General features: G+C 50.7%; 2 protein-coding genes across 14 annotated transcripts in view; one reads left to right on the top strand and one right to left on the bottom strand.

Annotated features, from left to right (window-relative positions):
* The window catches only part of UBE2R2 (ubiquitin conjugating enzyme E2 R2), a 54,328-nt gene extending 45,788 nt beyond the window's left edge, over positions 1-8,540 (top strand). The window contains exons 4-5 of the mRNA XM_071425761.1: positions 3,617-3,751; positions 5,056-8,540. Of these exons, the coding sequence (XP_071281862.1) occupies positions 3,617-3,751; positions 5,056-5,275 (355 nt within the window). The 3' untranslated portion in view covers positions 5,276-8,540. The remainder of the gene's footprint in view (positions 1-3,616; positions 3,752-5,055) is intronic.
* Positions 8,541-10,639: 2,099 nt separating this feature from the next.
* Positions 10,640-13,959, bottom strand: part of UBAP2 (ubiquitin associated protein 2) — a 127,370-nt gene continuing 124,050 nt past the window's right edge. For 12 of the 13 annotated variants that reach the window (XM_071425748.1, XM_071425747.1, XM_071425752.1 and 9 more), the window contains 2 exons: positions 13,286-13,477; positions 10,640-11,836 (listed from right to left, as the gene is read on the bottom strand). In XM_071425748.1, coding sequence (XP_071281849.1) covers positions 11,741-11,836; positions 13,286-13,477 — 288 coding nt within the window. In that variant the 3' untranslated portion in view covers positions 10,640-11,740. Of the gene's footprint in view, positions 11,837-13,285; positions 13,478-13,546; positions 13,613-13,959 lie in introns of those variants that run through there. The other variant, XM_071425756.1, reaches the window with a different exon arrangement.

Genomic DNA, 13,959 nt, shown 5'->3' with positions numbered 1-13,959 from the left:
GGGCACAGCTGCCTCAGCCTGGGCTGCTCCAGGGGCTGCAGGGGAATCTCTGTTCCAATACCTGCAGCAGCTCCTGCCCCTCCTGCACTGCCCTGCCTGCCTGCAGGGTTGGTCCTCTTACATGTTCTCACTCCATTCTTCTCTGGACACAAAACTTTTTTCTTATTAAATATGTTATCACAGAGACATTACCACTCTTTCCAGTTGGCCCAGCCTTGACCAGTGGAGCATCTGTCCTTGGAACTGCCAGGCTCTGCCGGACATAGAGGAAGTTTCTGGCAGCTTCTCACACAAGCCACCCTTTTGTAGCACCTTGACTACCAAAACTTGGCCCTGCACACCCAATACAGGATGTTTTTGAGTATTCTGACCAGTAGAAGCAACTTTGCAGAGTTCTGCCTGTTGTTTGCCTCCCATTGTTTGTCTCCTGTCCTCCTGAGTGGTGTTGGGAGCAGCTGGTGGTTTTCTTCCTGACAAAAATACAAAGGATTGCTAAGTACCAGAGACATTCAAGGTGTAACCTGTCCATGCTTTTGAAACAGCAGCTGAATTTCATTTTTCATTACAAGACACTATCAAATAAAGAATCAAGGTGACAAGCCTTAATTCAAAGTTAGGAAACAGCTTTGGGCATGAATTACATAAATCACACATGCATTTTGGGTATTTCATTATATTCAGCCCTAGAGACTGACACGTATCTTATCATGGTGCTTGTTCTCTAATTTCTGCTGTCCCTCACCACAGTTGCAGTTTTCAGTGCTAATGCTCTTGAATCATCTTGGGCTTAAGGGTGACAGGTCAAAACATTCCTCAGCCAATGAAAATAAAACTGGTCCTTCACTTTTAGTCTGGTGCCACCATCACCAGTTGGGCAGAGTGCCAGCAGAAGCACATCCTGCTGGGGTCCCATCTGGCTTGGGAAAGCTCCAAAGTGTCAGACAGGAGGCAGAGGGGCCAAAGATGTGGGAGGGAGCTGCTCTTCTGCTGCTGAATTCTGTAAAACCTGCCAAGTGTTGACTGTTTCCCCACAGATGAGCAGGGTTGAAGTGTCTGAAGGGGAAAATTCATTCTTCAACTGTGAGAGTTCACCTGTGCTTCTGAGGGTGTCAAGCAGGCTCATTTATTTTTTTAAACACAATCAGTATGAGCTTTCCTATCACTGGGAGCTAGGTGATGCAGGCATAAGTAAACACAGCAAAACCCAGCAAGATGTGAAGGAATGCAGCTCTGATGTGTTTGGCAGAGAATCCTGCTTCCCATGGAGCTGAGTGAGTGGTAGAAGGCCAGGGGCTGAGGCTCTCTGATCATTTTAATTGTCCTTCTCCACATCTCCCCTGTCTCCCCTACCCTTGAACTGCACAGACCAGGACTCTGCACAGTATTTGAGGTACTGGCACACCTGTATCTCCTGCAGAGAGGTGAGGTACTGTCTGCCTATTGCTTTGTTTCTTGAGGATTCCCATTTGTCTTGGCTTTTTTTGCTGCCTGAGATGTGGGCAGATTCCACGAACAACTTGATCCAGTAACATGACTGTCAGTGCAGCCTAGGCTAAAGCTTTTGACTTTATACCAGAAGGCAAAAAGGCACTTGGACCAATCTATACCTACCTCTTGAGGTGGCTCTGAGAATCTACAATGTAAATAGCAGCTGGAATTTAAAAAAAAAATCCTTTTTCAACCAGGAAGGTAATAGGATGTGCTGGTTGGGACCACCAGCCAATCTACATCATGTCGCTTTGGGAAGAAATTGATCTGTGTCTGAGCCTTCTTAAGTTGATGCTCTTCCATGCTACAGCAGCCTTGTCTAAGGGGAGACAGATCCCTGACAATATCCCAGAGACTCAGCCTGTACCCAGCCCATGCAGTTTGCATCTGCTGCTGAGGTTTTCAGTCCCACATGGCTGAACTTTTTTAGTGGTGTTAGTCCTGTCAGATCCCCCGTGCTGGGATGCCTTTCTGTTACTGTACCTTCTTCAAGGCAAGCAGGTTTGATTTGGAGGACATAGTCCAGCTCTTAAAGGTATCAGCAGTGATGGAGCTGATCTAATGTGCTGGATGAGAAGGAAGAGCTCAGAGGGCTTCACTTCTAATGCAATTGTCTTGGTGTATTTAAGTAGCTTTGCAGTAACTTTGGTGTCTGGACACCACAGTGAAAATTGGCTTTTCCTCACTGTTGATGGAAGTGTGGTAGAGCAGATGGTAAATCCAGATATTAATTCCTGTCCTTGGCCTTCCCTAGACTTTGTTTGCTCTGCAGAAAGCTGCTGCATGATGCTGGAGCTGACATGCTGGCCTGTTTGCAGAAAATCAAAGGCTCTTAAATGAATTCTTGAGATGAAGTAGAAAATGATCTCTTATGCCCATCATTCCAATCCAATGAGACAGTTTCTTCCAGAGCTGCTGTTCTCTTTTTGTACAGAATTATATAATTTAGAAAATGAAGACTCTCTTGATAGCTGTGCTGAACAGTCTGTTCAGATACAAGTGTTTATTTTCAAAACCTTTCAGATACTCAGTATCCAAATGACCAAGCATTTCCTGGAATTGTACCCAGATATATGATCTGGTAGATGTGCTCTGAACATGCCCCTGAATCAGTGCAAACACGACTGCAGCTCCCAGTCCCCTTTAATCAAGGTCTGCAAAGTGGCTGTTGTGTAATGCTGTGTTTCAAGAGCTATTCTCTCTCCCTTGTTTGTCCCTTCCATTTGAAAGGGAAGCTGTTGCTGGCAGGGCCACTGGGATGGGTGATGCTGTTTTAGTGGCTGGATATGGGTGTTTGTGCTGGTTGAGGTACAGTGTGAGCAGCAAAGGCTGCAACTCTCAAGTGCAGGGTTCTAGGAACTGCAGGAGAAAGCTCTGGACAAGATAATGGTGTTTGCAGCTGGTAAATGCCAGCAGAGCAGGGGCCCTGGCTGGAAATCCCAGAGGACTGTCTGTCATTCTGCCCACCTGCCTGCCAGGGGTACATGACTGGCTCATGTTGGCTCTGCTGAGTACCAGCAGCTGAATCCCACTGGGCCCTGGCACCTTGCCTGAGCATTGAAAAACATCCACACTGTCCTCCCCTTGCTGTGCTTGAGGGTTGCTGCTGCAGCCTGAGTGGGGCATGAGCTCAGGGGAGGAGAGTCCTGCCCCAGCCTCAGCCTCCCAACCACCTGGCAGGACAGGGAAAAAGTAGTGCAGCCTTTTCTGTTGGCCTTGGGTCATAGAAGTCCTTCTCCCTGTGCAGGGCAGTCAAACAGCCTGGCCTGGCTTCCTGCTGGAGGCTGCAAGCCACCAGGAGCAGCTCACAGAGCAGATTTCCAGCCCCACCCCATCTGTGGATAGTGCAGACAAGCTGAATTCTGGTCTGATTGTAGCTTTCTGTGCTGCCCTGTCCCAAGCACAGACAGGATGGTCTGTAGTCAAATGAGGTTTGTGTTATATCACCTTCCTTACACCAATGTCCAGGGTCTGAGGTTCATGAATACCTATTCTCATTTAAAAACACCGTCCTCAGCTTAAGGCTTGACTTCAAACAAGTTTATCATGCAACACCTAAAGAAGTTGTGGACATCCAGAATCCATGAATGTCCAACTCTGACTCTGCTGTTGTGGCTACCTCTTTCAGGACTATCTTACTGAGTGTAATCTCTTTGCTTAATGAGCCCAACACATTCTCCCCAGCCAATGTGGATGCGTCAGTCATGTTCAGGAAATGGAGGGACAGTAAAGGAAAAGACAAGGAGTACGCCGAAATCATAAGGTAAGCTTTGCCAGTTGTGATGCTGGCCTACCAGCATTCTGCTTTGAATCCTGTCAAACAGGCTGCTTCCAGAATTTACTGAAACCAGCTTCTCACAGCAGAATGTAATTTGGAAATTAATTTTGGTGTCTTATTCAAAGTCCATGCTTCAGGTCCCTCCAGAATTTTCAGCACACAGAAGCAGTGCAAACTTCTGGGGCAGGAGGACTGGGCTGATTTGTCTTTAAATTGTTCTTTTTTCAGACTAATCTGTCATGATGCTCTGCAAAACCTATTGGCTACTTGTAAATCCCAGTCTAAGTCCCTACTTGTCTTTAAGCCCTGCATTGCTTGGGATGTGATGCAAACTGACTGCATCCTACTAATTCCTGTGCTCAATGCATGCATGAATCGTAATCTTGTCCCTCCAATTCAAAGGAGCATCAGCAGGATTTGTCAAGGGCTTGCAGAGCTGGGTTGGATTAGCTGGAACCAGTGCTCAGTCCTGCCCTTGGAGAAGTCCATGGTTCATCAGGAACTGCAGGGGGATGAGCTGCATGGGCCAGGGCTGCTGTGGAGGGACAGCCCAGCCTGGAGCAGGACTCTGGCACGAGGCCACATCTGCATTGTCTCTGCCAGCTGGGCAGGCAGGATGTGGCCCTGGGTGGGGCCAGCGGGGCTCTGCCTGTGCAGAGAATCCTGCAGCTCCCTTGGATCCAGCAGGGCTGGGTGCACTCCACACAGGGAATAGCAGACTGACGGGCCCTGGGTGAGTGAGGGGACAGGCTGCCATCTACTCCTCCTGCTGGGGTGCAGCAGCCAGGCCTGGCTCAGGGTCATGGAAAACACTTGGATTCTGTGAGCCCCAGGCTGTGTTCTGGGGTGCTGCCATGAGCCCCAGCTGCTCTGACCCTCCAGTGGGAGCTGAGCACTGCCAAAGGCTTGTGGGAATTGCAGTTTTGAGCATGCTGTGGGAGAGCAGTCAGCGGCAGAGTCAATAAATCACCCTAGGAAATCCCTGACCATCCCTGCAGTAGCGAATGGAATTTGCTTTGGCCTCTGGCAGGTCTCTAGTGCAGAGCCTGTGGAATAGCTGATTTCATGTGTTGCTGAGAGCGTGTATGCTGCAAACCCCCTTGGCATGCTCCCAGGCCTGAGGCTGCAGGAACCAAATCTGTTTCCAGGGCTGTTGTGGTGCGTCCTGCAAACCTCAGCTCCCTTGCCCAGCTGCCAGGAGGGCGGGGCAGTGCCTGGAGAGGAGGGTGGGGAGCTGAGCCGTGGCACACGGCCCTGCTCACATTCCTGCTGTGTCCTCCTCCCCACAGGAAACAGGTTTTGGCTACCAAAGCTGAGGCGGAGAAGGATGGCGTGAAGGTCCCCACTACACTGGCAGAGTACTGCATCAAAACTAAAGTGCCTTCCAATGACAACAGTTCAGATTTGCTTTACGACGACTTGTACGACGATGACATTGACGATGAAGACGAGGAGGAGGAGGATGCCGACTGTTACGATGATGATGATTCTGGCAACGAGGAGTCGTGACCTGCTCCCTCTATGCCCCTGTACTGCCCTGCCGACTCAGGCCAGAAGGGAGCAGCGGTAACCTAGCAGCAGTCCAGCAAAAAAGTGGGGGGGAGGGGTGTCAAAAAAAAAAAAAAACAAAAAAAAAAAAACAAAACAAAAAAAAAAAACCCAACACAAAACTTTGTCTCCTGCTGTCTCCTGTTGTATGGATCTGTTCGCTCCTTTTTTATGGACCTCTTAGAGACCCTCCACAGAATGTCTGAATTCTTGCATTCTTAACCCTTTCATCACTGTATTACAATTTCTTTTTAAAAAAGAAACTCCCCTTTTCACTTCTCTACGAAATGCTCACAGCAAAACAGGTTTGCTCGTGTTTAGATTCTTGAATTAAATACAGTCTTGCATTGAGATGTTTAATGTATTTAAAGCTGGAACAAACCCATTGGAAGCAGGGTTTTTGGGAGCTCAAAGTGCTGCATTTACTGGGAAGAAAAAAAAAATCCCCACGAAGCAAATTGCCAAGGTTTAGCTGCTCCATTTACAATAATAGCGTGTGTACATTCGTTTAGCCTTGTGGTGGTGGCTTTTCCTTTATAAGGTGTGGGGCGGAGAGTGTTAAAGCTACTGTGTGTTGAGCTTGATGGGATGTCACTGAAAGGTACAGTATCCCTTTTCAGCCTGCTAAGTTAGGAAATAGCTGGCCCCTGGAGCCCCAGAGGGCACAATCAGCTTTGTCTCTGGAAAAGGCTTGTGATATGAACCTAAAATAAACACTTAACACTTCACATCTGTACAACTGAGCCCTGGGTTGCTATTTATTTTTGTTAATTTTTTTTTCCTTTTTTTTTTCCCCCAGACTAGGATAGGGTTGAAAAACTTCATTTTAGCTATTCTGCTGAGATCTGCTGCCAGCTGCCCCTCTCTGGAGGGAGGAGAGCAGATGTGCATCCTGCTGGCCACCATTTGTGCTGGACTTATTTTTGGCAGTGGGACAGAGCAGCAGCCTCCTGCCCCGTGCTGGCCGGCAGCCCTTGCTCCCTGCAGCCCCAGCCCTGTGCATTTGCAGCTGCCTCCTGTCACTCGTGTAGGTCACCTGAGGGCAGGTGCTGCTCTGTGCAGCCCAGTAGAAACACCTGACATGCACTTGCTTAGACGTAGGTTTGTCTGCACAGAAAAGGTAATTAACTATATGGGAGATAAAAAGGTTTGTGATTTCAAAAAAGACAATCCAAGTGATACAGTGTGAGATCCTAGCTCTCTGATGATGTCTGGAATTCTGCCCACTTTTCATAGGCATTGACTTCCATTCTAATTCTCTGCCTAAACATGGAAGCTGAAGTTACTGGGGGTTTCAGCTGCACAAAGAAGAGCTCCTAAAAGAGGGGAGTTCTGTTTGTTCTCCTCCAGCACTTGCATTTTTAGGGAGGCAAATTCTTTACTGTGGTTTTTCAGCAGAGTGGTAAGAGGCAGCAATGACTAGATTTTTTTTTTTTTTTTTTTTTTTTTTTTTTTTTTTTAATGTCAGTACTTTGCATGCATTTCCCAGAGGAATTCAGAGAAGAGCCCGCGGGGCCGGCGGCGTTCGGAGCCGGCCGCGGCGTGTCGGGGCTGTCTGTGTGTGTCTGTGCCGCGGGGCAGGGCTGGGCTCTCCCTGCCCGGCTCCCTGGGGCACAGCGGTGTGCGCAGCCAGCCCCGGGGCAGAGCAGGCCAGCAGCAGGTTCCGACAGGCTCTCAGCACTGGGCTTCAGCTGATGCCCCGAGCTCAGCCTCCCGCATGTTTCTGGGAGCCCTCGGCAGAGCTTAGGGCGCTCCGTCGTGGGCAGGGGGATCCCGCATGTTCCTGGCCCAGATCCCTCTTCCTCAGGCGCTCGGCTCTCCCCGTGCAGCGTGCTCGAGTCTGGCTGCGGTGCCCCGAGTTCCCGTCCCGCAGGATCCCTGGATCGGCAGCCGGGCCTGGCGGCCCCGGGAGCAGTTCGGAGGTGCTGGCCCTGCTTGGGCGGGACCCTCGGTCCCCGCAGGTACAGAGGCATCACCCTGACCAGAGCCTGCGCCTCCCCGCCGTGTATCTCAGGGTTTTCCATGGTACGTCCCCAGCTGCGGTCCCTCGGGGGTGCTTCGGTGGGAGCAGCCTTGTTCGGGATCCGCTCCGTGGCTGCGTCCCGGGGCAAGGCTGAGCAAAAGCTCCGGGGGCGCTGCCCAGACGGGGAGGAGAGGAAGGTGCTGGGGGCTCCGCATGGAGCGAGCAAGGCAGATCTGTTCCCAAAGTGTTACTGGGCTGGGGTTTGCAGGGACAGTCCCTGCCGGGCGGTGCATCCCTTGTGCCCGGCGCGGCCTCGGCCGCCCGCCCTCCTGCTTGCATGTTACCTGGGAAGGCAGCTGCACCCTCCTGAGCTGTCAGCCTTCTTCCAGCAAGGACTTACCCAGCCCCAGCTGCTTTTTGGAGCCTGCAGCGGGGCTCTCCTGCGTTTAGTGACAGTGTGGGGCACCCCCAGCTTCACATGAGCCCGGCAAGGGCAGCGCCAGGGTTGCAAATGGGCCCCTGAGGCTCCGGGCTGCAGGGCTGGACTCGGGGCCACGCCAGGGCAGGGGCACCAAGCTCCAACTTGCAGGCGGCTGTGGGGGGTGAAGGAGCAGAGTGTGGCAACACTGTCTTTGCTGATTACTTGGTTGGAAATGAGGATACTGCATCTTTCAGGATTTCCCTTGTACTTTTGACCGTCTTCACTGTATACTCTCCAGTGACTTGTATTTCCAAGCTTGGTGTTGTAAGATGCATTATTATGACTCTTCTGTTACCCTTTTTCAATGACAAAAAAAGCAACCTCTTTTGAGAGCTCTGACATTAACCAGACTAATTTCTCTTCCCCACTGTCCTGTGCAGTGTCATTGCTTGTTGACTTGCTGGTTTCCTTTTTTTGAAATACAACTGAAGTATGAGGGGATTTTTTTGAAACTATTTAAGAGATTGCAGAAAAATGTTTACCTGCTCTGTGTATTCTGGGTTTTTCTTAACCCCTTTTCTCCCGTTTCAGTCAATATTAGCGTTTACATTTGCAGCTACATGTCCCTTCAAATGCAGTTTTCAACCATTCTGAAACCAGCAGGGTACACTAGATTTCTTAGTAGTTTTCTTAGCTGAACTCCCAGATCTTTTCCTTTTTTTCTTCAGTATAATTTACCAGAAAGAATTAACTGATGCATTTTTGTGTTGTCTTCTCCTTCAGTAGTTATATTTTGTCTTTTCTGCACATCTGTCTACTAATAAAAATGTGAAATGAAAATATCTCTGTGCTGTTACTTTCATGTTTGAGCTGGTTGCATTGCATGGGTTCCTCAAAGCTTTGAATAACAGCTGTTCACGAGCTCATTGCTCCTCTGGTATCAATGGACATATTGATACACCAATATCTATAAGTTTATTGCAAAATAATGCTGCAGTTTGACAGCTGCCTGCACCTGACTAAAGTGATTTAGAGGACTTTGGCAAAAGGCCAGACCTTTGCTGTTATATTTAGGTTCCCTAAGTAGGAAGGGGGAGACCAGTGAGATGGTCTGTGGGTTCATGTGACTGGAGCAGGGATGCAGGATTTGGGCCAGAGTTACTGGTGCCCTGGCAGGGCAGGAGCACGGTGCTCCTGAAAGGGTTGGACAGGGTGGGGGAGGAGTTTGACTGCTGGGCCAGGAGCAGCTTTGGCAGAGAAACTGAGGTCACGGCTGTCAGCCCTCCCGGGTGCCAGCCCTGCCGTGCTGTTCCTGCAGGCTCGGGAGGGGAGCAGGGTGTTTGCAGTGCCCGGCTGCTGCAGTCGAGCTAAAATTAGTGGGACAAGTGTCAGGGAGTTGCACTGGCTGCACTTGGTATCGATGGCAGCACAGCAACTGCTGAGTCAAATGTGGCTGGAGCCCAAGTGCTTCTGCTGCACAGCTGAGCTGGAGGAAGGGTGATGGCATTTTGGAGCTGCCTTCCCAAAGCAATCTCCAGTCTCTGGAAAGGGACCGGGAGGGATGGTGCTGTCTGGGATCTGGGCTGCTCATTATCTCCTGCCTGACCCTACAGCACTGGGCTGCCCAGAGCTGCCAGCTGCTGCTTCCTCCAGCAGCAGTGTGGGACCAGAGGCAGGGTAAGGCCTCCAGCCCACCCTGCCCTGGGTAAGTCTGGGGAGCAGCAAAGGGGGGTTTTCCTCTTTCCTTGGTGGCCAAGTGCAGCTGGGCAACCTTGCCTCTGCCATCAGCGGAAAAGGGCTTAGAGAGTGAAATTGCTGTAGGCAAGTCCCGCCGAAGTGACAATGTGGGGGAAGGGAGAAACATTTTGTTGAGTCTCACAAAGAGGAGAGGAGCCTGCCTGTGGCTGTGTGGGCAGGTCCCCAGAGCAGCTGGGAAGGTGTGGGACCTGAGGCTCAGGGGCTGCTAGGGGCTGGCACCATCTCTCCTCCCTGTTGCCTTTCCCCAGCTCCAGCTGCTTCTGAACTGTGACACGCACGCAAGAACTGAGCTACACCTGCGGGGCAGCACTGGATGTCTGTAAACAAGACCTGGGGAGTGAAGGCAGCTCTGGGCAGTCTGTGTTTTGAAGAGGGTGAATGAAGTGCTGCTGCTGTGAGGACTCAGCTGCTGGTGCAGTCTTGTACAAACTGATGGGCCCCAGCCTGCAGAAACATTTTTGCCCTCCTTGACATTCAGGCCCAAAGCTGTTGGCAGTGGAACAGCAGCTGAAAAGGGCTTGGAGCAGCTGCTGGAGTTCAACCAGTGTCAAAACCTAAGCCAGGGCAGAGGAATGCCATTGTAGTTCTCTGCTGCTCAGAGCCTGGGGGAGGCCTAGGTGACAACTGGGCCTCACAGGGCCAGCTGAGAAAAAAATTGGCTCTCAGGGTAGAAACAGATTTATTTTTTCTTGTGGATACTAAAAGAATAAAAGCTCCTTGCCTGTTGTGTGCTTCACATTTAACCACTTTCTCTGCTGCATGGGGACAGGGTGATCAGAAGGGTAAGTCTGGGCAGGAGCCTTCCCTCAGGAGCTCTCACACCCCTGCCCTTGCTCCCAGTGGAGCCCATGGACCTCGTGAGCAAAGCGAGAGGGCAGAGCTGCAGATGTGCTCTGTCCTTACCAATTCCAGCTGCCCACAGGGACTCGGAGCACCACCCCAGGAGAACCAAAGGCAGAACAGGCTGCTCATGGCAGCAGGGAGAGGTGTGGCCCCGGATCCCATCCCTGCTGGGGGTGCCAGAGAGCTCTCAGCACACAGGTGAACTCACTGTTTTCAGACCCACATGCTGCTCCTGCCCTCCCAGCTTGGCTGCTGCTGCAGGAGCAGGCAGAAAGGGACAGACAGGCTGTAAAATAAAACTGCTCCTGGAGCCTTTGAAAATGCAGACAAACACCGGTGGTATGATCAGATATTTATTAGGTGGAGGAAGGGCTATAAAGAAATGAAACTCCTAGAACATTCACCGCACTGGTGCAGGACAAGAAGGACCAGGAGTTGCCTCCAAGGTTTTTGTTTTTAAAAAAGTGGGGAGGGACAGATGAAGTTTCCATCCAGTAGCTCTGGCTGTCCTGGGAAGGTGGCTCAGGGCAAGAAGAGGTACAAGACACAGCTTATACTTTTATTTAAGAAACCGCTACATAGTTTTTGCCTCTAATGATGCAAAGGAGGTTCCAGGACACACTGAGCCATCCAAAGTCTCTTGCTAGAGAAAAACACCACCAACAAAAAACCCCTGCACAAACAAAAACCAAAACCCTGTCCTTTTTATTATTATTATTATTAAAAAATTTGAAAAATTAAAAGTTGAGACAGCAGCTCAAGGCCACAGTGATGAAACTGCCCACAAGAGCTTGTCTTCCACAGCAAGAGGGCGGGAGGGAGGAAATGAAAGAAAGGGGAAGGCCCACAGAACTTTTTTTGTTTCTTTCTTTTATTTTCTCCCTCTAAAATAACAGGTATATTGGGGGTCGGGGGGTACAATCAAACCAACAGGACACATCTTGATTTAGGTTTTTGGAAGGGCAGGTCTCCTTATTTGTCTGAATTTAGAACTGCATTAAATAATTGGGCTCCAGCTCCAAAAAAAAGGGCGCAGTTTGTCTTTGTCTGACAGAGTTACAAAACCCATAGAACTTAAAATACAAAACAAAGAACGATGCCCTGGTGCAGATGGAAAATGAATAATTAGTTTTCCTACAAAGAAAATAAAAGAGGCTGCAAGATGCAGAAAACCACATTTAGGCTCTATTACATTTACAAATACATACATAAATATATTACATATAACAGCAACTCAAAGAGGAAGCAGGCGAGTCACACAGAGGATGGCTGGCTGGCTGCAGTTCTCCCCGCACAGACATTTGGCTGAGCAGTTACTTTTCCTAATAATTCCAAGAATGGGCTTCAGCTTTTATTTTCTTTTTTCTCTTTTCTTTTGTTTTCTCTTTTTTTTTTCCTTCCTCCTCTCCTTTCATTCTCTCCCCCCTCCCCGGTTTCGGGTTTAGTTTGTCCAGTATGGAGAAGTGCCATAGGCGGTTTTGGTAGCCTGAGACTTTTGCTGCATGGTGCTGGGTTGGTTGCGTTGGCCAGATCCACCCTAGAAAAGGGAAACAAAGGAGACAGGAGCATCAGCTGCCACAGCACCAGCATTCCCAGGGAGACAAGCGCTCCCCAGCATCGCCAGGGACAGCCCTGACACCCAGCAGTGCAGCAATGCTCCCCCCTGCACAGATCTGCTTCTGCCCTGCACCATCTCTGCATCCCACGGTCCGGGCCAAGCATCCATGGGCACACCAAGCAGGAGCTTGGGAAGCACCATCCCACTGCCTCCCAAGCACAACAGGCTCAAGCACAAGGGAAGTGAGGAGCAGGGCCAGGCACAGGAAAGGAGCTTTCCCAAGGTGAGCCAGACAAGGATGTGACACATTTGGAGCACAAAATCATGTCCTATTACTGGACTCTAAAGCTGAGCACTATTTTTTTCTGGGAATATTTAGTGTTGGGAAAGTAAACACATGTGCAGGTGAAACTGAACTGGAGCTGACATGCAACCTGCAGGAGATGTTTGATTTTTCCCCAGAATCACAGCACAAGGGCTCACGTCCTGCCCTCCTGCCCCCCTGACAGGGGACAGCAGCACCTGCCTTGGCTTCACACCCCACAAACCATCACTGCCCAGCCCACAGCAGGATGGGCTCTTCACACAGTCACAGCCTGGCTGAGGCTCGCAGGCATCTCTCAAGGCATCTTGTCCAACCCTTTGCTCAGGCAGGATCACCTAAGAGCCAGCTGCCCAGCATCATTCCCAGACAACTTCAGCTTCCTGGGCAGTGCTTGGTCATCATCCTAGCAAAAACATTTTCTCTGATATTCAGAAGGAACCTCTTGTGTTCCAGTTTGTGCCCCCTGTTCCTGTCACCAGAAAGAACCTGGCTCCATCCTCTTTACATCTTCCCTTTCTGCACATTGATGAGATTCCCTCTCAGTGCTCTCCAGGCTGAACTGTCCCAGCTCCCCCAGCCTTTCCTCACAGGAGGCAGGATCCAGTCCCTCCATCAGTCCTTCACTGGGCACTCTCCCACACATCCATGTCTGCCCCACAGTGGAGAGCCAAGCACTGGACACGGTGCTGCAGCTGTGGCCTCACCAGGGCTGAGCAGAGGGCAGGATCAGCTCCCCTCACCTGCTGGCAATGCTGAGCCTGGTGCAGCTCAGGATCCCATTGTCCTTTTCTGCTGGAAGGGCACATGGCTGGATCATGGTCAGTTTGTGCTCACCAGGCCCCCCAGGGCCTTTTCTGCTTTCCAGCAGGTGGTTCCTGACTTATACTGGTGCACAGGCCTGCTTTCTCCCCAGGGAGAGAAGTGGCATTTCCCCTTGCTGAACTTCAGCTTCCCTCCCCAGGCTGGTCAACAGCCACTGCTGCCAAGGCCCTTTCCCAGTGAGCAAAGCAAACAGCAGAAGGAAACAAACACCCCAAGGCCCTGCTGGGAGGTGGAGCAATGTGCCCTTGGGGATGCTGCAGAGGCAGAAGGGACTGACTCACCTGCCCATCCTGCTGAAGGTGGTGATGCAGCATCTGGGAATGAGGCTGCTGATGTGCAGGGAGGATGTGGAGAAATGGGGCTGGAGCATAGCCCGGGGCAGCACCAGGGTTGAGGGGCCCAGTGGATCCGAGAGCAGAGGGCAGGCTGAAGGGAGGCGGAGTGCCAGCATGGAATCCCTGCTTGTCAAACGTCTGCACAGGGGGCAATGGGCACAGTGTCAGACACTGCTGTGAGCAGACCCAGCAAGAGCAGAACAAGAGTGGCCCAAACACACATCACCTGAACCTTTCACCTACCCCACGAGGAAGCCAAGTCACACTGAACACCTGCAAGCACACCAGAGGATGAGTTTCAGCTCCCGTTCTCACCCGTATTTCTGCACTAATGGCTCTTGAAATTTTTATTGTCACAGACATTGTTGGTTTTTTTTCCCCTGACCTCTTTCCATTCAGAGGGACATGGGATCACAGCAGCTGCCTAATCAGTCCTTCCCCCAGTGAGTGGGCTCAGCCTAGAATTACTCAACCTATCCAGGGCAGCCCAACAAAAACACAGGAAGTTGCAGTAATATTTTCCTCCTGCTGGCCAAAGCTTGACCCCAAAGCATGGAGCTGACATCTGGCTTCCTACCTGTAAGCATGGATGGCAGCCAGACACCTCTTTCCCCTGCTGA

This window comes from Agelaius tricolor, unplaced genomic scaffold, assembly GCF_023055355.1.
Source record: "Agelaius tricolor isolate 1412-34295 unplaced genomic scaffold, bAgeTri1.0.p SCAF_4, whole genome shotgun sequence".
Taxonomy (NCBI): domain Eukaryota; kingdom Metazoa; phylum Chordata; class Aves; order Passeriformes; family Icteridae; genus Agelaius; species Agelaius tricolor.
Note: the sequence above shows the minus strand (reverse complement) of the source record. Positions and strands in the feature narration are given on the sequence as shown.